Below are 21,889 nucleotides of genomic sequence, written 5' to 3'. Positions count from 1 at the left end.
GAAAAGAAGGCAGGTAAATATGGATAGGGGACCTCTTATTGGACGGTCTTCGTGATAATTATGTTGATCTGGGCCGTTTTGGTCTCACTAGTTAGGTTAGGATTTTATTCATCATGTCCCCAAAAATTACTGAAAATAAGTTAGAGAAAAAAGGAAAAGACTACCAAGTTATACAAATCTCTATGATTATAATTTTATTCATTATTTATTCATAAATTTAATTACAATTTATTAAATAATATTGTACATAATTTACACTTTTGTATCTTTATCTTGATATTTCTCTGTTGACTTGTAAGTTTACCCAATGGTTCTTTCAAATTGTAGATGTTCAAATTGACTTATTTTTTCTAATTTAACTCAGATTTTTCGATTTGTAACAATGATTGATCGATCTTTCTATGTATCTTTTACTTTCCTATGTTTTTTACTTCGCTTCTGTGATTCGAACTGCAATTCCATCGGTTATGAATCCAAAACTGTAGACTGAAATATGTACTAGCATTTTCTTCTAATCCTTCTACTTTATCCGAGCAATAGTTTGTTTAAAACAATAACCTTATTACAGTCTTATAGCTTCAGTAGAACAAGGCCCTGGATTTATCTCTCGTACTTTAATAAAATTGAAAGGCCAAGTCCTGGAAGGGCTCAAAGACGGACACTGCAGTTTGAGGACAACAGCTTTAACGATTTCCTTATAAAAAGTATTAGGAGGATTCCACAAAAACTCGTGTATCTTCGTGATTAATAGAGATGTGAACATGATTTTTGCGCCAGATTTCCAACACTATAACGCATAAGACGAACTATTATACCTAAAAAAGGTTCGAAAGATGGGCGTCGAACCCTTTATAGCCGAAGTAATGTTGGGCCCTTTGTACAAACACCTTGAATTGAATTATAATCTCCCCCAGGCTGGGTCTTCAGGTCACTGACGTTTGGACCTTTCTTGTGAAAAGATTTTAATAATCTACTCCAGAAGGCTAGGTCTTAACCGTCACCGACGGTTCTTTATTTGGACGGTGGAGGCGCCTGGGTGTGATGCAAACAGGTTTCGACGTTCTCGGGCCAATCACAGACGTTCTCCTTCGGGTTGAACACCAGATTGCTGGGACAGGGCATGTGGTGCTTCCTCTCGCCCTCGCACATATAGTAGTGGGTGCAGTCCGCCTTGTCCGGGTGGTAGGAGATGTGGCCGTCTTCCTCCTCACAGGAAACTACGTTGGCTGTGAAGGAAGAAAAAAAGGACCTTATGAAATCATGTTTATTGTTGAAGAACAACAAGAGGTAAGTGCACGAAACTATGTTTGGCGTCGACTTCACTACTTGTACAAAAACGAAGTGGAAAAGAATACTTCATTGGGTAAGGGGTAAAGCATTCACCTTGGTCCGACGTCCTTGGAATCAATTTCATGAAACTATCTATTTCCCGATGAAACTTTGTAATCGGTAGGTACCTTAATTAGCCATCGACAATGGCCAAAGTTATGTAATGTTGTGCATGGTTGGTATCTTGACGGGCAACAATCTGAGATAGTCTAAGCCACTACATACATAGATATTCAATATTCAAACAGTTGTCTCTGAGGTTACCTACGAGTCCTTAGTCAACAGAACTGTTCTAAGATTAACTTGAAGCGTTACTTACGTTCTTTGGTGGTATACTTTCCGCTGGGGCTGAAACTTTCATAGGGTCCGTCGTATTCAAGAGCCACCGTGTAGTCCTCCAGCTCAGTATTCATGGTGCTGATCAGAGGGTATTTGCCCGAGCCGCATTGTCCTCGGAAGTCATCCATATCCACACTCCAGATCATGATGCCTCCGTAGCCATCTTCCTTGAGCCAGTCCATCTGAAAACACAAGACACATTTTTCATGCCGTATCCTGGTTGCACACACTGCCTTGGATTTCAACCCTTCCACGAGCGGGAGTGAACTCCGGTAGAAATAGGTGACCAAAACGCGTGCTTCTGGCTTTCCCTGCCCCCACTCAGGCTGGGTGAGGTTAATAAGAGGAGGCGGGTAGCTTGGTGCCAAATGGAGGGTAAAACCCCCCTCACTAAAAACCTTAGTTATACAGTGACGTTAAGCCTCTGCCAAACAAATTAACTTAACTGGATTTAGACATGAAAAATGAGAGAAAATCGGTAAACCTTAATGGCACACAGTCAATTCAATTCAATTTTATTGTACAAATATACAGTTGATGTGGTTATCCGATAGAGTTGTCCAATTTGACTACAGCCCCATCAGCTATTCGGCACTGATTATTAATAATAGCCCTATCTGCTTCTTTCCTATCTGCTTCTTTCAGCTCGAAGCATAACCCAGCGCTCCGGTGGTACCCTATCGTTCAGAACTCCAAACCAAATACCAGTCGGAGAACCAAGAAGGTTTGAACCACCGTTACCTTGAACTGTCTCTGACAATCATAAACCCAGCGCTTGAGATCGCGCCCTGTTCGGTCCTCCTGGTCCGAAAAGAGTCCCAGAGTGTGTCAGGAACCAAGAAGGTTTGAACCACCGTTACCTTGAACTGTCTCTGACAATCATAAACCCAGCGCTTGAGATCGCGCCCTGTTCGGTCCTCTTGGTCTAAAAGAGTCCCAGAGTCTGTCCAAAGAAACAGCTCAAAGTGCGTCCAGAAATCCCAAAAACAAAACACAATTCAAATTTTGTCCGCGAAACCAAAATATTAGTATAACCAAAATCAACCATTACTTCTCAAATTATGTCCCCAAAAGGCCAAAAACAAAAGACATAGTACCCAAATTGAGTCCCCAAAAACTTCAAGTAGGATCAAAGTCTTCGTGCGTCCAGAAATCCCAAAAACAAAACACAATTCAAATTTTGTCCGCGAAACCAAAATATTAGTATAACCAAAATCAACCATTACTTCCCAAATTATGTCCCCAAAAGGCCAAAAACAAAAAACATAGTACCCAAATTGAGTCCCCAAAAACAAAAGACTAAAAAACTACCCACCCAAAACCAAACGACTTCCAAAAACAAACCCACTTCTCCCCAAAATTAAAATGCCTGTACCCAAATTGCATCCCTAAAACCAAACCACCAAACCGCCTTACCAAAACTCGGATCGGGCCCCAATACCAAAGTACTTCTATTACGTCCTGAACCCTAGTCCCCAAAATCTAGTCTGGACATTAGGATTTATTTTGCCCCAGAGTTCCTCACATTCAAGTTCTTTAAGAAGGATCAAAGTCCTCTGTCCGCATATCTCAGGATTCAAGAGGCCGTGGGTATTTTCATTCCTTTGCCCAGAACCTATCCGATACCTAGGTTGCTGTGCAAGAAGTTCTGCTAGTATATTCTTCGATTCAGTATTTCTCATGCTTTGAGACCATCGTACTTTGGTTTGTGTTGTGATTTTACTTTTGCGTCGTTGTGTTTTGATTTGGGCTCAGAGATTTGGAAATCTTGATTGCAAAAGGCAAATTTCTGCGCTATTATTTTCTTTTTGAACCTTTTTACGTGACTGAATGATTCTCGACATTCTCGTTTAAATCGTTTGTTTTGATAACTAACCATTATTTTAAGAATTATTTATTTTCAAAGTTTTTTTTTTAATTGAAATAACCAATTAAAGTTCAAAGTTTTTGATCTTTAGTAGGACCATCTAATCACTTTATAATTGTGTTTAAGACATTCATTATTTAATTTTTTTTTATTCCAATTTAATTTATATTTAGTTCCACCTAATTTTATACCTATTATGTATATTTAATTATGTATAATCTTATCTAAATTACTTTTCAAATTGTGTTAAAATTGTGCATATTCGGACTAATTTCGGATTTATTTTGAACCTATGCCCAGTTTTTACGAACTTTTGGATTTCTAATTCGTCAGCCAGAATGTAAGTTCCTTCTTTCCTTTCTTGCTAAATCTCTTCTCTTTCTTTGTTATTTCTACTCATACTGTATTGGAATATTGGGTGCGAAAACTTTTCCTCGCTCGCCTAATATTTGAGTTTCGTTTATGTTTTTAGTTTGATAACTATAAGTTCGGCCATGCCTTTTCCACAAATTTGGCCATGCCTCGGGATGAACTAGCGGGATTCCGGAGCGAAGCGACGGAATTCAGCTAGTACTTACATAAAATCCATTCTATTCTTCTATGAAGAGTAGCCATTCAGCATATTCATCAATTACTCGTACTCGTACATTTCGTCGGCGAAAATACGAAGAGGCGTAAGTGTAAAAATCACAATTTTGAGTTATCATGTGTATCGGATGTAAAAAAATTTCCTCTATCACAAACACGAAGAGGCGTAAGTGTATCTTAAACCGTTGAATATTTACATTGATTTTCTATTCCGGCGTATTTTCTACAAAAATCCCAATTATCAATACTTGCCAAAAATCTGCTGGAAAAACGTACATAGCATGCTTTAAAGATGTTTTAACGAATAGGTGAACATGGACTTTGTAAAGATTGTGCAGTAGAAAGGGCTCAAAAAATAAATTTAAAAAACTTATATAGGTATATAAAAAAAAACTTATTTTGGCCCTCCTGAAGAATGTGAGCACTTACGCCTCTTCGTGTTTGGGAAGACGATTTGTCTGGTTGGGGTACTTTAAGCAGGGAGTATACCAACCTGAATTTTCCTTGCTATGTAAATAGATAGCAAAGGTTGAGTGCGAAGGGCATCCACTCTTAAACCTTGTAGCCAAAACCAAATAATGTCAGCCCAAAGCAATCACCTTAGTTAGGGCTTATTTTAGAGGCTGACGAAAAACGCCGACTTCGTCTGTACTTTGAAAAAGGCGAAAAAGAAGAAAACTCGTACTCGAACATGTAGAATGTGACAAAAAATAGCAACAATGTATTGAAAATACAGGCGCCAAAATTATCTAATCAGACTACCTGACATTCAGAACTTTTTGTTCACACCTGTGAACTAATTGACATTTCAATTAATTTCACTTTATTTGTTTTTTATTTAAATTCTTATTAGCTATTATTTATTATTACTTTTTTTCTTCACTTAATTTATATGAAACCTGAATTTCTCTTATCTGATTATCCAATTGAAACATTTAACATCTGGATGGATGGCTGCAAAAAACATTTACCAAGCTTATCTACAGTTAGATTTGACCTTTTCGAGTGGTGATGAGTTGCTAAGTAAGCGTCTTGGCGGTAACTACTTTGCTATTAATCATGTCTTCATGACTAATACCTCAAATACTTCTGTTTGTCTGAAACTAATCCTTGAACATACAGTAGAACCTCGATTATTTCTACTAATTGGGACTGAGGGTAGGTAGTTGAAATGATCGAGGTTGAAATGATCACTTTCTATGGCTATCCTTTGAAAGATATTATAAAAAAAACAATGGATTTTAGTGGAAGTTGAATTATCGAGGTTCTACTGTACCTACATGTTTCAACTGTGTATGTAATCGAGTATTCTTAAACCATTGAAGCAACTTCTGTAGCTAACTACTTAAACCCAACTGCTACCTATTCTACTCATCAATTTATGGGAGGTTTGACCTTTTCGAGTGGTGATAAGGATGACTTGCTAAGTAAGCGTCTTAGCGGTAACTACTTTGCTATTCTTTGATTAAATTAATCATGTCTTCATCACTAATACCTCAAATACTTCTGTTTGTCTGAAACTAATCCTTGGACATACATGTTTTAACTGTGTAGGTATGTATTGGATTATTCTTAAACCATGGAAGCAACTTCTGTAGCTAACTACTTAAACCTAACTGCTACCTAGTCTACTCATCAATTATGGACTGTTAAACCTTAATCGCCCAGATGATCTTTAAACAGGAGCAATTAGAAGAAGGAATTGCTTGGTTTTTAGAACCAAATTTTTAAAGTTCAAAAGTTTAGAGTTCTAGCTTTGATTCCGTTTAATCCTTTTTTCGACTTTCATCCTTTCTTGACTTTAAAGTTCCCGGATGCTGTAGGTAATTCCCGCCCACACATATCCTAATAACTTTTAAGTACCTACGAACATCTTGGAACTTTCAAGTAACTACCACCTACCCACTTGGACTATTAAATTAACTCCGGAATTGTTTGCTATTTCGAAGGGCTAACTTTCTTTCGAATTGAGCACTTTTTTTTTAAGAGGTTTGATATAGGGAACTGTAACCGCTAAGATCTTCGTCCAGAAGGCGAAGAGAGAAAGGAAGACAGGATAGGAGAAAGCCAGCTGTTCTGAGAACGGATCAGCTAACTAGTCTGGCAGACTTAAGCAATGCTTTCAAGATGTAATTCCCGCCCACACATATCCTAATAACTTTTAAGTACCTACGAACATCTTGGAACTTTCAAGTAACTACCACCTACCCACTTGGATTATTAAATTAACTCCGGAATCGTTTGCTATTTCGAAAGGCCAACTTTCTTTCGAATTGAGCACTTTTTTTAAGAGGTTTGATAGAGGGAACTGTAACCGCTAAGATCTTCGTCCAGAAGGCGAAGAGAGAAAGGAAGACAGGATAGGAGAAAGCCAGCCGTTCTAAGAACGGATAGCTAACTTGTCTGGCAGACTTAAGCAATGCTTTCAAGATTTCACTGGAATTTGATCACTTAAGGGTCAGTACCTAACTAGGAAGCTATCAACAGCTAAGTCACACCTGACCAGAGAGACATTATGTAGTAAATTGTAATCATCAGTGACATGAGAAGAACATGCATGCAATGTGACAGGGAAAAGAAAGCTGATTTCTGACTAATGAACTTGTACTTAAGTTATGTTTTACCCACTTAAATTGTGAACCAAATGGCAATATTGTTTTAGATGGAAATGGAGCATAGTCCTCCGTCCTTACGCCTGAGTCCAGAGTTATCTGAGTAAAAAAAACACCGTTAATTAGGTAGATAGGAAATAAGTGGTCCGACATTACAGCCAACAGCTGAAAAAATCCTTTGAATATACCGATTTAAAACACAATTAAGTTATAAAGAAGAAGAAAAAAAGATATGGGGTAATTTTTCAGATACAGGGTCCCACTTGTCAAAACAATTTTGATGAACTTCCTAATAACTTCCTAACAACTTCAATCATACAGTACGTCTATATACTCTGGGACCCGGGTAAAATATGGAATTCAGTCAAACATGGAAACATATTTTATTTCAAAGTTTCAAGTCAATTTGAGAAAACAATAAATTATTAAATTTGTTGTTGCTCAGTAATTTATTTGGTTTTTGCTACTTACAATTCTTCGGTTTCGCTAATTATCTCTTAATTAGATTAATGAAATGTATGAAGTCATTAGGTGGTACTGCAAATCAAGTTGTTTGGTTAAATAAATCCTTAATTCGTTAAGGTCAGGAAAGAATTTCAACTAACAGTAGGTATTTTACTCTATGAATTGTATGCGTTTACTATGAGGGCTGGTTTTCTGGTATTTCAGCACTTTCCTTTTACTTGATCTTCTCCGTTTTACTGCTTCTAAGGGGAATAGGGAGATCCTTAGTTTACAAACATTCTCCCTCAAGAGAAAGGTCCAGGCACAAACTCAAAGAACGTAAATGATGCCGCCACTAAAATCTCGTATGTTAAGGTTATCTAGATTAGTAGAAGAAACTATCAAATGTCCTCAAGGGTTCCGAATTCCAAGTAGAAATCAGAAAAACTTCCATTTTGTCAGTGGTATTAAACTCAAGTCCTTAGGGACGAGATTTAATTCTCTATTTGGCGCGACCCGCGTCCTCACTGAAATTTAGAACATATTCAAAGAAAAAAAAAAATGGTACTTTTGGGAGACACTTTGCGAAAATTAAATGGTACTCTAAGGGGTTAATAAGATAATAAGACATCTCCACCATTTCGTTAATAAGGTATCTCCACTATTTGGTTAATAAGACATTTCCACTATTTGGTTAATGAGACATCTCCACTATTTGGTTAATGAGACCTCTCCACTAATAAATTGTTTAATAATAATAATAATAATAATAATAATAATAATAATAATAATAATAATAATAATAATAATAATAATCACCATCATTATCATCATCTCGGACAATATCAGGAGAATAAAATGATATTCGAGACATTCTTTCACGCTAGAAAGAAAAGATCCGTTCTGTTACATTCCTTCTACAGTCGATTTATTGTACGTTAGTGCTTACAGAGATTTATTGTCCTCACACCTAATGTCATCAATGCAGAAGATATAGACGTATATTATGAGGTCTGCCTTCACTTGGATCTGAAACTCGGTAGGTAGTGTTCTTTCATTCCACAGAAACCATATACGTTATACGAGTATGTATGTTGTATGTACATACCTACCTAGTACCCACACTTGCGTTAACAAAATCTTCACTTACTAAAAGCGACGAGATCCCCGCTTTCACTGTTCAAGATAGGTACTTTGTCTGGCTGAGGGACTATAAACAGAGAGTAGATCAGCGTCTAGCTAGGGGACTATAAACAGGGAGTAGACAAGTCCAAATTTCCTTATGCTATATCAATAGCGAAGGTAGAGTGCGAAGGGCATCCACTCGGAAAATTTTGTCTAGCCAAAACCAGTTGGTCTCAAAGCGAACACTCTAAAGCTGATTGAGAGGCCGACGACAAACGCCGACCTCATGTTGAATGTACCTCCAGAACAATACAAGTATCAAGTTTGTAATTATATGACTACCTTAGCTGGAATTTACCTGCAAAGTTTCTGGGTATTTCTAGTACAAAACCAACAACCATACTCGTGATAAGTTCCAGCATTTATTTCTGGTTTCAGCAGCTATTTGACTAAGGTACCTAGTGCTTCCTATGAGATATACTGATAACTTTCTTTTGAAGCCAACAACCATACTCGTGATAAGTTCCAGCATTTATTTCTGGTTTCAGCAGCTATTTGACTAAGGTACCTAGTGCTTCCTATGAGATACTCGTATACTGATAACTTTCTTTTGAAGAAAAAAAAATCGAAGGTAGATAATAACACCGCTAGTCTAATGACACGCATTATTGACTTCAGTGGAGTAGTACATGATGCCGTTTATTTCATTCCTTAATTCCCAGCCGTTTCTGAGATATAAGCGTGGTTCGCAAATCACGAACCACCCTGTATATGTCCTAATTACCCTGTTACCTTGAAATTCCATGTTTTTAGTGATTTTGAAAGATAAAAAGAAGGGGTGACTGATATATCAGTCGAGAGTATTTTAAAATTGGTGTCTGATATATCAGACAGAGGATTTTTTAACATAGGACATTAGGGCAAATTTTTTTTTGAAAATGGCCAAAAAAAGGGGTTTCGGCAATCGGAAACATTTTTTTTTTTTTTAGTTTTGATATCAGCATGAAATTTAGAACATATTCAAAGAAAAAAAAAAATGGTACTTTTGGGAGACACTTTGCGAAAATTAAATGGTACTCTAAGGGGTTAATAAGATAATAAGACATCTCCACCATTTCGTTAATAAGGTATCTCCACTATTTGGTTAATAAGACATTTCCACTATTTGGTTAATGAGACATCTCCACTATTTGGTTAATGAGACCTCTCCACTAATAAATTGTTTAATAATAATAATAATAATAATAATAATAATAATAATAATAATAATAATAATAATAATAATAATAATAATAATAATAATAATAATAATAATAATAATAATAATAATAATAATAATAATAATAATAATAATAATAATAATAATAATAATAATAATAATAATAATAATAATAATAATAATAATAATAATAATAATAATAATAATAATAATAATAATAATAATAATAATAATAATAATAATAATAATAATAATAATAATAATAATAATAATAATAATAATAATAATAATAATAATCACCATCATTATCATCATCTCGGACAATATCAGGAGAATAAAATGATATTCGAGACATTCTTTCACGCTAGAAAGAAAAGATCCGTTCTGTTACATTCCTTCTACAGTCGATTTATTGTACGTTAGTGCTTACAGAGATTTATTGTCCTCACACCTAATGTCATCAATGCAGAAGATATAGACGTATATTATGAGGTCTGCCTTCACTTGGATCTGAAACTCGGTAGGTAGTGTTCTTTCATTCCACAGAAACCATATACGTTATACGAGTATGTATGTTGTATGTACATACCTACCTAGTACCCACACTTGCGTTAACAAAATCTTCACTTACTAAAAGCGACGAGATCCCCGCTTTCACTGTTCAAGATAGGTACTTTGTCTGGCTGAGGGACTATAAACAGAGAGTAGATCAGCGTCTAGCTAGGGGACTATAAACAGGGAGTAGACAAGTCCAAATTTCCTTATGCTATATCAATAGCGAAGGTAGAGTGCGAAGGGCATCCACTCGGAAAATTTTGTCTAGCCAAAACCAGTTGGTCTCAAAGCGAACACTCTAAAGCTGATTGAGAGGCCGACGACAAACGCCGACCTCATGTTGAATGTACCTCCAGAACAATACAAGTATCAAGTTTGTAATTATATGACTACCTTAGCTGGAATTTACCTGCAAAGTTTCTGGGTATTTCTAGTACAAAACCAACAACCATACTCGTGATAAGTTCCAGCATTTATTTCTGGTTTCAGCAGCTATTTGACTAAGGTACCTAGTGCTTCCTATGAGATATACTGATAACTTTCTTTTGAAGAAAAAAAATCGAAGGTAGATAATAACACCGCTAGTCTAATGACACGCATTATTGACTTCAGTGGAGTAGTTTTTTTTCCATTGGATATTGGAGGTTTACCTACTTTGTTAGAAATAGTTCCAGTGGTTGAAATAGCGGGGATATGTGTTTAATGATGTGCCTTGAGGTGTGAATTGGACGTGAAGTTTGTTCATAATATTATGAAAACACGGTTAGCCCTGTGGTAACGTGATTGCTTGACATGCAGAAGGTCCCGGTTCGATGCCCACCATCGACACACAAAAAATTGTAGGTACTCGTTTTTTTCAATACATAGGTATGTTTGTATTTCAATTTTCAACGGATTGTCTTTCTTTCGTTCTTCCTTTCTTTCTTTAATTCATTTCTTCCTTTTTTTATTTCTTTCTTTCTTTCGTTTTTCCTTTCTTTCTTTCTTTAATTCATTTCTTCCTAACACCTTCTTCCTTTCTTTCTTACGTTCTTCCTTTAATTCATTTCTCCCTAACACCCTCTTCCTCTCTTCATTTCTTTCTTTCTTACGTTCCTTCTTTCGTTCTTCCTTTCTTTCTTTAATTCATTTCTTCCTAACACCTTCTTTCTTTCTTTCCTTCCATTCTTTCTTTCTTTCCTTCCCTTCTTTCTTTCTTTCTTTCTTTCTTTCTTTCTCTCTACCTTCCTTCCTTTTTTATTCATTCCTTTCTTTCTTTCATCTATTCTTCTTTCTTTCCCTTTAACAGCTGCGACACTAACCCGTTTCTTTCTCCAAGAAATGCAACTCTCATGATGTTTTTTTACTTCTCGTGCACATTTTTTCTATCTCTATGGTACCAATGTACCTGGATATTAAACAAATTAGGTAGGTACAAAGGTATTCTTTAACCATGATCGAATAAACTACGGGCTTAAAAATTCCCGGAGGGACGGGCTCAGCTTGTTTCTATCTCTATGGTACCAATGTACCTGTAGGTATACTCCTACTCTGCATTACTTTTACATGATCCAAGTGCTATACCTATTTCAATAGTAATTATTGGGAATAGAATTGCCCTCATGATTACCCTATTATACATTGCATGTTATCTCAGTATTGCAGTTAGATAATGGAGGTCATGAGTTCGATTCTCGACTTTCTTGTTCTTCATTTTATATAATTTATCTATTAATTTCAAATACTTACAAGTATGTTATTAAGGAATTCTTTCGCTGGTAGCTTACTCGGAATGCCTTTTTAGTGGAGATGCCAAGTTCACAAAAAAAAGTTAAGAAAAAAGTTATTTTTTACTCAACTTCAGATTAGTTTGTTTTTTGTTTTGTTTGTTTTGTTTTTGTTGTTGTTTTGTTTTTGTTTTTTCTCTCCAAAATGTAAAAGGCTCTTGGACATCTCCTTGAACTTCTGGGTTCCGAACGACCATCCTCCTGTAAGCAGTAAATTTAGTGGTCAGAATGGGTTTCACCAACCTTCTTTTTAGTTCCTAACAGCCTGTAACAGCCCCGTTAAGTCTATAGGTCTATACAAATCAAATGGAACTTGACAGGCTGTTAGCTTAACAGGCCTTCTAGAGGCTGAAAAAATATTGGTGAAACCGACCATCAATCATACACGTTCCCTGTTGGTTTTCCATGACCTTTCGCTCTTTTCTTAAAGATCTCAAAATGAGGTAACTACTAACTATGAAACTATGACATTCCTACTCAGATTACACTCAGTACGGGACGTGGGACCAGTTCGTGTAGTAACAGACGACCTGGAACATTGTTGGACATGGGAAAAATTAGTTATTTTCAACGAGGTCCATTACATGTACATATATCCATAGAACATATTTGGAATAATATTGACACTCCCTATTCCTGAGAACTGGTATACTTTGTCAGCTTCAATTCTTTCAATTAGTCCCTGATTCAAAATCACACCCAGAGAGGTATTCTAAGGATCCATCGCGTATCAATTAAATCATCGTTCTTGACGCACTAGAATCAAAATCAAATTACACAATTTGGATTCAAAAAGTCGATATGAGAAGGTATGATAAAGACCATTTTGAGGTCGGATCACTCATATTCATAACGACAAAATTCAGCTCATAGTTGAGATCGGATAATGCTGACGAAGACCCACCGATTAAATAGCTTACCTTGTACTTGGAGTCATCCTTGTTGGCTTTCACACTGGACTTGCTGGATCCAACAACTACCAAGCTTACCTTGTACTTGGGGTCATCCTTGTTGGCTTTCACACTGGACTTGCTGGATCTAACAACCAACAAGCTTACCTTATACTTGGGGTCATCTTTGCTGGCTTTTACACTGGACTTGCTGCTTCCGGCAGCGATCACGGCGCTGTTGGCCGAAGAGGCGGCCGTTCTGTTCTTGAGCTTGAACCTGTTGATGCTGGCAGAGACATCTTGGTCCCCGGAGTCTTCGGACGGTTTGGACTTGATGGAGGGCCGTCGCAGTCGCCTCCTGGCGGCTGAAAACAGAAAAATAGTGAGATAAATTAGTTCCGAGGTCATCTTTTTCTTCTTTTACTGCACATTATTTCCCAATCTTACCTATTTGGGGTTAGCGTTACCCTCCTTTATCCTAGATTCGTATGAGCTTAACTCATCCCTTGGGGCAGCGGCCCCTACACCTAAGCCTTAGAGTAGACTTTTTGTGTATGCTCGTTTATGCTATTCTCCAACAATTTTCTCTCAAATCTTATGAATAGAACATAATTATATCGTTCCTTTGGTGTATATTTTTCGATAAAGGTTCCTACGATAAAGGAATTACGTTATAGGTACTCGTTTGAACGAGTCGTTAAAGGTCTGAAGTATGTACAAGTATTGTGAGATACTGAATTACGAATAGTTACAGGTACCATTTATTCAGTTTGACCTCGAGGTGAAACGTCAGTTTTGCTTACTGCTCAGTGTCGATGTCGTGCAGATCAAATTTCATGCTCACGCTCACAATGAAGATGATGTTTCAGCAAGAAAGAAAGTATGAATCTTGTATGTTAAGTGTTAACCCATAAGAGAGAAAAAAAAAAAAAAAAAAAAAATCGTTGGATCTTGCTGAAATTTAACAGCTTCTAACTCCGGACTGGTACTGAGTAAATATGTCAATGATATGAAAATAGTAGGAAATTTCGTTTTCTAACTAATAGACAAATCCCTGATGCACTCTGACCTGAAGCGACTGAGATATTAGTGAAAAAGAAAAGGGTTTGCTCAAGTTTGGTGTGACTTTAATGTAGTCTCTCATGGGTTAACTGGCAACCCATGAATATGGTCAGGATTGGCGAGGAAGTAACGTATGTATTTTGATTGGTCAGGAATCAGGATGGGCTAACGTTTTAACTCCATTTCATTGGTTCCGCATAACGTTTTAACTCCATTTCATTGGTTCCGCATAACGTTTTAACTCCATTTCATTGGTTCCGCATAACGTTTTAACTCCATTTCATTGGTTCCGCATAACGTTTTAACTCCATTTCATTGGTTCCGCATAACGTTTTAACTCCATTTCATTGGTTCCGCATAACGTTTTAACTCCATTTCATTGGTTCCGCATAACGTTTTAACTCCATTTCATTGGTTCCGCATAACGTTTTAACTCCATTTCATTGGTTCCGCATAACGTTTTAACTCCATTTCATTGGTTCCGCATAACGTTTTAACTCCATTTCATTGGTTCCGCATAGGTTAGAATGTTATATAGCTGAAAACAAAGTTAACGGATGATTTGATTCTTCTGTTTCCACTTAAGGAACGTTGGACCAAAATCTTGCGATCTCAAATTACGAAACCCATTTCTTAAGGTGTGTCCACAAATAGTCGACTGGCGTCGACTATGTTTGGACACACCTTTACAGAGAGGGTCTACGCTATTATTGATAACCTAGAGTTAGCGTCACTTACCTTTGGTGTCAATCAGGTTACTAGTCTCCTGTTTCTGAATGGTAGTCGTTTTCTTCTTCGACAGCAGTTCTGACACATCAATCTTGATGGGGGCTGGTTTGGTGACGGTCTCCACTTCCACATTGCCAGCTACCTTGGCCCAGTCTACGTCTTTGGCGTTGTTTGCTCGGGGGATGCCGTTCAACTCTTCTCTGTGAAAGAAAGAACAGGAATGAGGTTAAAATTAAAATGAAGAACTAGAAAGAATGGGAAAAAGGATTACTTAAGAAACAAAGGGAATGGTAAACCAAATCCCTATAAGGTCTGTCCCCCAGAATGGTTTGTAGTCATGTGCTAGGAATCTAGGCATACACGATTTTCCTAGGCAGGTAAACCTCTTCGGTAAACCAGAACGTCGATGGCTGGTCTTACGGAAGATTAACGTCCAACAAGTTTTCAAGAAATATCTAACTAAGCACAAGAAGAGTTTTGGCCTAGTCAATTCAATTTAAGATTTTAAAAATCAAAGAAATAGAAGAATTTAATCAAAGAAATTGAATCAACTTTCCAGCAGTTAGTCGGTCTTACCTCATTGCTCCAATGAGCGGATATTTCACGTCCCCTCCACAAACAGTTCCGGTGAAGTCGTCCATATCCACAGTCCATACCATGGCACCTCCATAACCATTGTCCTTCAACCAGTTCATCTTGTACCGAATGGACTTCTCATCATCAAAGCCAACCCATTGATCCCCGTGTACCAGGTAGGGGACCTTCATCTCGTCGTCCCAAACGTAACCGGCACCGTTGCGCAACATTTCACACACCTGGTAGGGAGTCATGATAATATATTATGTAGAGAATATTCTACCTTCTTATGGAATATTTACCCTTCAAAACTATCAAGTTCAGCACTTCACGATATATGCTAATCCTGCACTTTCAAGGATGACACAATGTCAGATACTTTTTTGAAGAGGTTCGATAGAGGGAACTGTAACTGCCAAGATCTTATCCTCCTGAAATTAAACAGAGAAGGGGGACGGGATAGGCGAAAGCCAGCCGTTCCGAGAACGAACATTATTCGTTCAGGATAAAGTCCGCCCCGGGCGGGAATCTTACCCGCGGCCTAGCGACTACAACGCGGACGCGCTACCAACCAAGCTCACTAGGCTGGCTACACTTAAGCCTTTGAGTGGGCTTTTCTGCACGAGCTTTAGCTTGAAAGTGCTGGCCTAAGCATAATATGGCGAGGACAGCACTTTCAAAGACCATAAAATTCCAGATACTTCTACTTACTTCATAGTAGGACATAAATCCAGCTTCGGCCGTGTATTTTCCAGGCTCCCCACCGCCACTGGCTGGAGCTCCAATGTCGAACTTAGTCGGATCGACCAAAGTGAAACTACGCCCGTACGTAGGCATACCAATCATCAGCTTTTCCTTGGGGGCACCTTGCTTATGGTGTACTCTCCAGCTTTTCCTCCGCCGCTCGCGGGACTGTTGACCTTGAACACCGCCGGATTGGTCAGGGTAAACGTCCGTCCATAAGTGGGCATACCGATGATCAGCTTCTCCTTGGGAAGATACTTCTACTTACTTCATAGTAGGACATAAATCCAGCTTCGGCCGTGTATTTTCCAGGCTCCCCACCGCCACTGGCTGGAGCTCCGATATCGAACTTAGTCGGATCGACCAGAGTAAAACTACGTCCGTATGTGGGCATACCAATCATGAGCTTTTCCTTGGGGGCACCTTGCTTGCTCCTTGGGAGCACCCAGACGGACCCACATGTTGGCGGCGTTCTCCACGCTGAGCTGCTTACGCCACTCGGAGTCAGAGCTGGGCGAGCGGAGGGGGGCGTTGTGGCCGACCTGGCTTTCCCACTTGCCGTGGAAGTCGTATGCCATCAAGTTGATGAAGTCCAGGTAGCTGAAAGCAAGGAAGAGCAGGAAGAGCGTTAGTTAAGTTGATTGCAATCAGGGCCAAGTTAAAAGAAGCATGGAAAGACGAATCAGTCCCTAGTTCCAGGTCTTTGCTCTTTTCGCACCTAACGTCGTAAGGCGTTTCTTTAAGGATAATTAATGGTATTAGTGTACGTTCTACCAAGTGAACTTTTCTAATCAACGAAAGCTGGGGAAATCTACGAGTAGATAATTTGGTTTTATGAGCAGAAAACGTCTTTTCCAGATGCCCACCTAGTTTGAGTGTTCGATAACTTTTCATGGTGTGTTTAATAATAGTATTATTTATAGTTCGATAATTACCTACCTACTTACATACCTAGGTATAATCTACTTGTAATAAACATTGTATTAGGTGTTAACTAGTAAACACTAGATACACCTAAGTATTGCATGTACAATGTGACATTATTCTTAAAACCGCAAAAACTAATATCCATGTACGTATATTTGAAGTTGATATTATTTTGCGCAAAAACTAATATCCGTGTACGTACCTATATTTGAAGTTGATATTATTTTATCAATATCAAAATAATATTGTCAAATAGAGTTACATACAGGTATAAGCCTAACTTTTATGGTTTTGTTGATGGGTGATATTTGATCGATTGTGACGTAACTCTCATAAAAAATGATCCATATACTGTGTCCTAGCAAGCAGAAAATTTCGTTCGTCATTGATGGTTTCTTCTGCTTCTCATGGTCATTTATTTATAAATCTATATTTTCACTTTCTATTACCAAAGTATAGTGAATGACGAAGTATTGCAATCGGTCCAAATTTTCAAATCGGGAAATGGCGAAATGGGTGGAAATATCCGTTTTTGGGTCCCCGGATTATCTATCTACTGATGTTATGATCACTGGTCACAGTCCGTCTTCCCTATAATCGAACCCAGGACTCTACTCACCCTGCGACTGCGGGAACATCATATCCACCTTTGATATTATCAGGACCCACAGGTACAGCAGCTGTCAGAAGGAGGCGGGGCTTTTTGACTTCTTGGGCTTCGGCTTCAAAGGCTTCTCTCAGTTCTGGAAATAAGGAACATGGAACACTTCAGTGAATGCCACGTAGGGCTAAAAACAGAGTGGATCGGAAAGCAAAGAACATAAAGCTTTTGGTTCTCAGGTCTCTTCCCTACACCTGCTCTATGCGCTATGCTCTTTGTCCTAATCTATTTAAGCACTATTAAGCAGCTATTTGATCCCGACCTCTCAATAGAAACGTCAGGTTTTGTACTCCAACGCGATCTACAAGAAGTGTGAGAATTTCCTTAATAATAAGCGAAAGTGCTGCTTACGCCACTCGGAGTCAGAGCTGGGCGAGCGGAGGGGGGCGTTGTGGCCGACCTGGCTTTCCCACTTGCCGTGGAAGTCGTACGCCATCAAGTTGATGAAGTCCAGGTAGCTGAAAGCAAGGAAGAGCAGGAAGAGCGTTAAGTTGATTGCAATCAGGGCCAAGATAAAAGAAGCATGGAAAGACGAATCAGTCCCTAGTTCCAGGCCTTTGCTCTTTTCGCACCTGACGTCGTAAAGCGTTTCTTTAAGGATAATTAATGGTATTAGTGTACGTTCTACCAAGTGAACCTTTCTAAGCAACGAAAGCTGGGGAAATCTACGAGTAGATAATTTGGGTTTTATGAGTAGAAAACGTGTTTTCCAGATGCCCACCTAGTTTGAGTGTTCGATAGCTTTTCATGGTGTGTTTAATAATAGTATTTATAGTTCGATAACTACCTACCTACTTACATACCTAGGTATAATCTACTTGTAATAAACATTGTATTAGGTGTTGACTAGTAAACACTAGATACACCTAAGTATTGCATGTACATTGTACAATGTGACATTATTCTTAAAACCGCAAAAACTAATATCCGTGTACGTACCTATATTTGAAGTTGATATTATTTTATCAATATCAAAATAATATTGTCAAATAGAGTTACATACAGGTATAAGCCTAACTTTTATGGTTTTGTTGATGGGTGATATTTGATCGATTGTGACGTAACTCTCATAAAAAATGATCCATATACTGTGTCCTAGCAAGCAGAAAATTTCGTTCGTCATTGATGGTTTCTTCTGCTTCTCATGGTCATTTATTTATAAATCTATATTTTCACGTTCTATTACCAAAGTATAGTGAAGTTATACTACTAATGAGGAAGTATTGCAATCGGTCCAAATTTTCAAATCGGGAAATGGCGAAATGGGTGGAAATATCCGTTTTTGGGTCCCCGGATTATCTATCTACTGATGTTATGATCACTGGTCACAATCCGTCTTCCCTATAATCGAACCCAGGACTCTCTACTCACCCTGCGACTGCGGGCACATCATATCCACCTTTGATATTGTCAGGACCCACAGGTACAGCAGCTGTCAGAAGGAGGCGGGGCTTTTTGACTTCTTGGGCTTCGGCTTCAAAGGCTTCTCTCAGTTCTGGAAATAAGGAACATTGAACACTTCAGTGAATGCCACGTAGGGCTAAAAGTATTTGAGTGAAATTTCGAGTGTACGGCCGTCATACACGCCCTACATGGACGCTACGCCACTGCTAAAAACAGAGTGGATCGGAGAGCAAAGAACATAAAGCTTTTGCTTCTCAGGTCTCTTCCCTACACCTGCTCTATGCGCTATGCTCTTTGTCCTAATCTATTGGAGCTATTTGATCCCGACCTCTCAATAGAAACGTCAGGTTTTGTACTCCAACGCGATCTACAAGTGTGGGAATTTCCTTAATAATAAGCGAAAGCTATAGGAACACCTGTGCCCACAAAATCGCGTCGATTCAACCAAATTTTTAACCTTACGTGTCGCGTCGATTTCTTTACCTTTCAATAGGAGCACATAGTTTTTCTTGTCGTCAGTGCCGGCAGGGTATTCCCAATCGATATCCAGACCGTCAAAGTTTCTCTGTCTCAGGAAGGGAACGGCCGAGTAGATGAACGTCTGACGAGAGTAACGGCTCTTGGACATCTCCTTGAACTTCTGGGTTCCGAACGACCATCCTCCTGTAAGCAGTAAATTTAGTGGTCAGAATGGGTTTCACCATCCTTCTTTTTAGTCCCTAACAGCCTGTAACAGCCCCGTTAAGCCTATACAAATCAAATGGAACTTGACAGGCTGTTAGCTTGACAGGCCTTCTAAAGGCTGGAAAAATATTGGTGAAACCGACCATCAGAGATAACAGTCCTCGTTGGTCGTCTTCAATCATACACGTTCCCTGTTGGTTTTCCATGACCTTTCGCGCTTTTCTTAAAGATCTCAAAATGAGGTAACTACTAACTATGACATTCCTACTCAGATTACACTCAGCACTCAGTACGGGACCTTTCGGAGCAACTCATTTAAATAATAATAAAATAAAATCTAATTACCCCTGTTTATAACGAGTGATTCGGAGTGACATAATTTTGATATAGTCATAGCTTCCCGCTAGTAATGTTCGTTCATAATTGCCTACTTCTTTACCTTTCCCATGACAGGAAAGAACCAAGGACTTTCGGCGTCAAGGTCCTAACCAGAACCGCGCAGAGATAGTCTTTGACTCTTACGGCGAAGATGGAAACCGAATGTCGATAAATTGGCAGTGGAGAATCTGACGATGACATGGGTAAGTTCTACCTAAGTTCCATCTCTGAGTTCTACTCAAGTTCTATCTTTGATTTATACCTAAGTTCTATCTTTGAGATTTCTGGTTTCTGAAACCTGATTGGTTAAATGTGAAGATCATCGGGAAGGGTAAAGTTGCCATATGTAGAAGTCAGAATTTGTGTGTCTTTAATATTTTATAGTTCTTGGGAGGGGCAGAGACTGAAAGTAAGCTTTATCGAAATTGCAAATATGTGAGCAAATTAATATAGGTATTTTTTTTCGTTTGTTTCTCTTTGTGGTACACCGAATTCTCAAAGGTAAGTGTGGAATCTCATTAATTTGTTATTAGGTGAACAATTCAGTAGGTAACTGGTAACTGGGATGTGGGATGCCACTCTAGCTGAAGTGTTTTGAAAATTTCTTGTAACACAATCAAAGGCTTTTGTTAGATCGTTGATGATAGATTTGGATACATATCCATGAGTTTATCATGGGAGTTTTCTCTGTTAAATATGAAGGTTGCCAACAGGTTCTAACCTATTCTTCTTTCCATCAAGTAAATCTTTAGTAGCTACTCCACTGATGGGTGGAACAGGTGAATAACTCAGAGAGAAAATGATAGTAAAAAATATCCTCTCTGATGCCATTACGATATGCAAACCTAATGCCGTGTGAACTTTACTTCTTTATTAATAAGTAGTTAATTTAATTAGCGAAGTCCATTACACAATAGTTTACCAGAGTATCATTATCTGGCTAAAGGTAAGTCGAGGTGCGTTATCAAACTTACCATAGTGTGCCAAACCGCGAATATTGGCATCTTACCCATTTGGATAATTATTAATATTTATTACCCCATTTCAGACATATTTTTCTATTGATACGTTGAAAGTCTTAAGATGTACGGTCATGGAATCCCTAGAGATCAAAAGTTTTATATGGAGTTTCAACTATCATTATCTGGCAAATAAAAGCTAAGTCATCTTTTACATTGTAGGATCTACACAAATTCTTCTCTGAAGTTAGAATTAGCTTAGGAGATGTACATATTGTCATCTTTTTATTCTGTGACCCTCTCTTAAAAGACATGGGTATTAATGTACTTACTGGCGGGTTCAGGGCCCAAGACCTCAATGAACCAGCCTTCTCCAGAGTTCTCGATTCTGGGCGAATTCGATCCTGGGCGGTATTAATGTAAATGGAAACAAACTCAATTTACCTATGGCTAGCAGAGTCTTCAGTTTGGGGTTGGCCTTCTTCAGCTGCTCGATTCTCTCGTACAGTCCCACCTTGCCGTCTTTGGTCTCGTCGTTCGATTCGAAACTGGACAGCTTGCCTTTCTTCAGCCATCCGAAAGCGAAAATGATATGCGTGCAAAGGTCGGGCTCGATGTCTTCTGGCTGGAATTTGCCGATCTTGGTCCGGTACTGGGACCAGTTCGTGTAGTAACAGACGACCTGGAACATTGTTGGACATGGGAAAAATTAGTTATTTTCAACGAGGTCCATTACATGTATATCCATAGAACATATTTGGAATAATATTGACACTCCCTATTCCTGAGAACTAGTATACTTTGTCAGCTTCAATTCTTTCAATTTGTCCCTGATTCAAAATCACACCCCAATATGCAGAGACGTATTCTAAGGATCCATCGTGTATCGAATAACTTCAGTTTTAAGATTCTCCACTGGCTATAAAAAGTGAATGTGTTACCTCAAACACGCATGTGGTTGAAGTATTTGAATTGGCCATTACAGCAATCTTGATGAAGTGATTGGTCTAATCCAGCCATTCTTAACCTAT

At 38.3% G+C, this 21,889-nt stretch overlaps 1 protein-coding gene across 1 annotated transcript; it reads right to left on the bottom strand.

Annotated features, from left to right (window-relative positions):
- Positions 1 to 365: 365 nt before the first annotated feature.
- LOC103505156 (endochitinase) lies at positions 366 to 21,606 on the bottom strand. The gene is made up of 13 exons (XM_026820512.1): positions 21,303 to 21,606; positions 19,321 to 19,500; positions 18,805 to 18,928; positions 17,770 to 17,891; positions 17,392 to 17,515; positions 16,277 to 16,445; positions 15,968 to 16,087; positions 15,102 to 15,340; positions 14,535 to 14,725; positions 12,765 to 13,099; positions 2,410 to 2,469; positions 1,649 to 1,994; positions 366 to 1,226 (listed from the first exon to the last, which is right to left on the bottom strand). The coding sequence occupies exons 1-13, from the start codon at positions 21,547 to 21,549 to the stop codon at positions 1,012 to 1,014; spliced, it is 2,472 nt and encodes an 823-aa protein (XP_026676313.1). The 5' UTR covers positions 21,550 to 21,606; the 3' UTR covers positions 366 to 1,011.
- Between the last annotated feature and the right edge of the window lie 283 nt (positions 21,607 to 21,889).

This window comes from Diaphorina citri, unplaced genomic scaffold (genome assembly GCF_000475195.1).
Source record: "Diaphorina citri unplaced genomic scaffold, Diaci psyllid genome assembly version 1.1 scaffold154, whole genome shotgun sequence".
Classification (NCBI taxonomy): Eukaryota; Metazoa; Arthropoda; class Insecta; order Hemiptera; family Psyllidae; genus Diaphorina; species Diaphorina citri.
The sequence above is the reverse complement of the archived record's forward strand: the minus strand, read 5'-3'. Positions and strand labels throughout refer to the sequence as shown.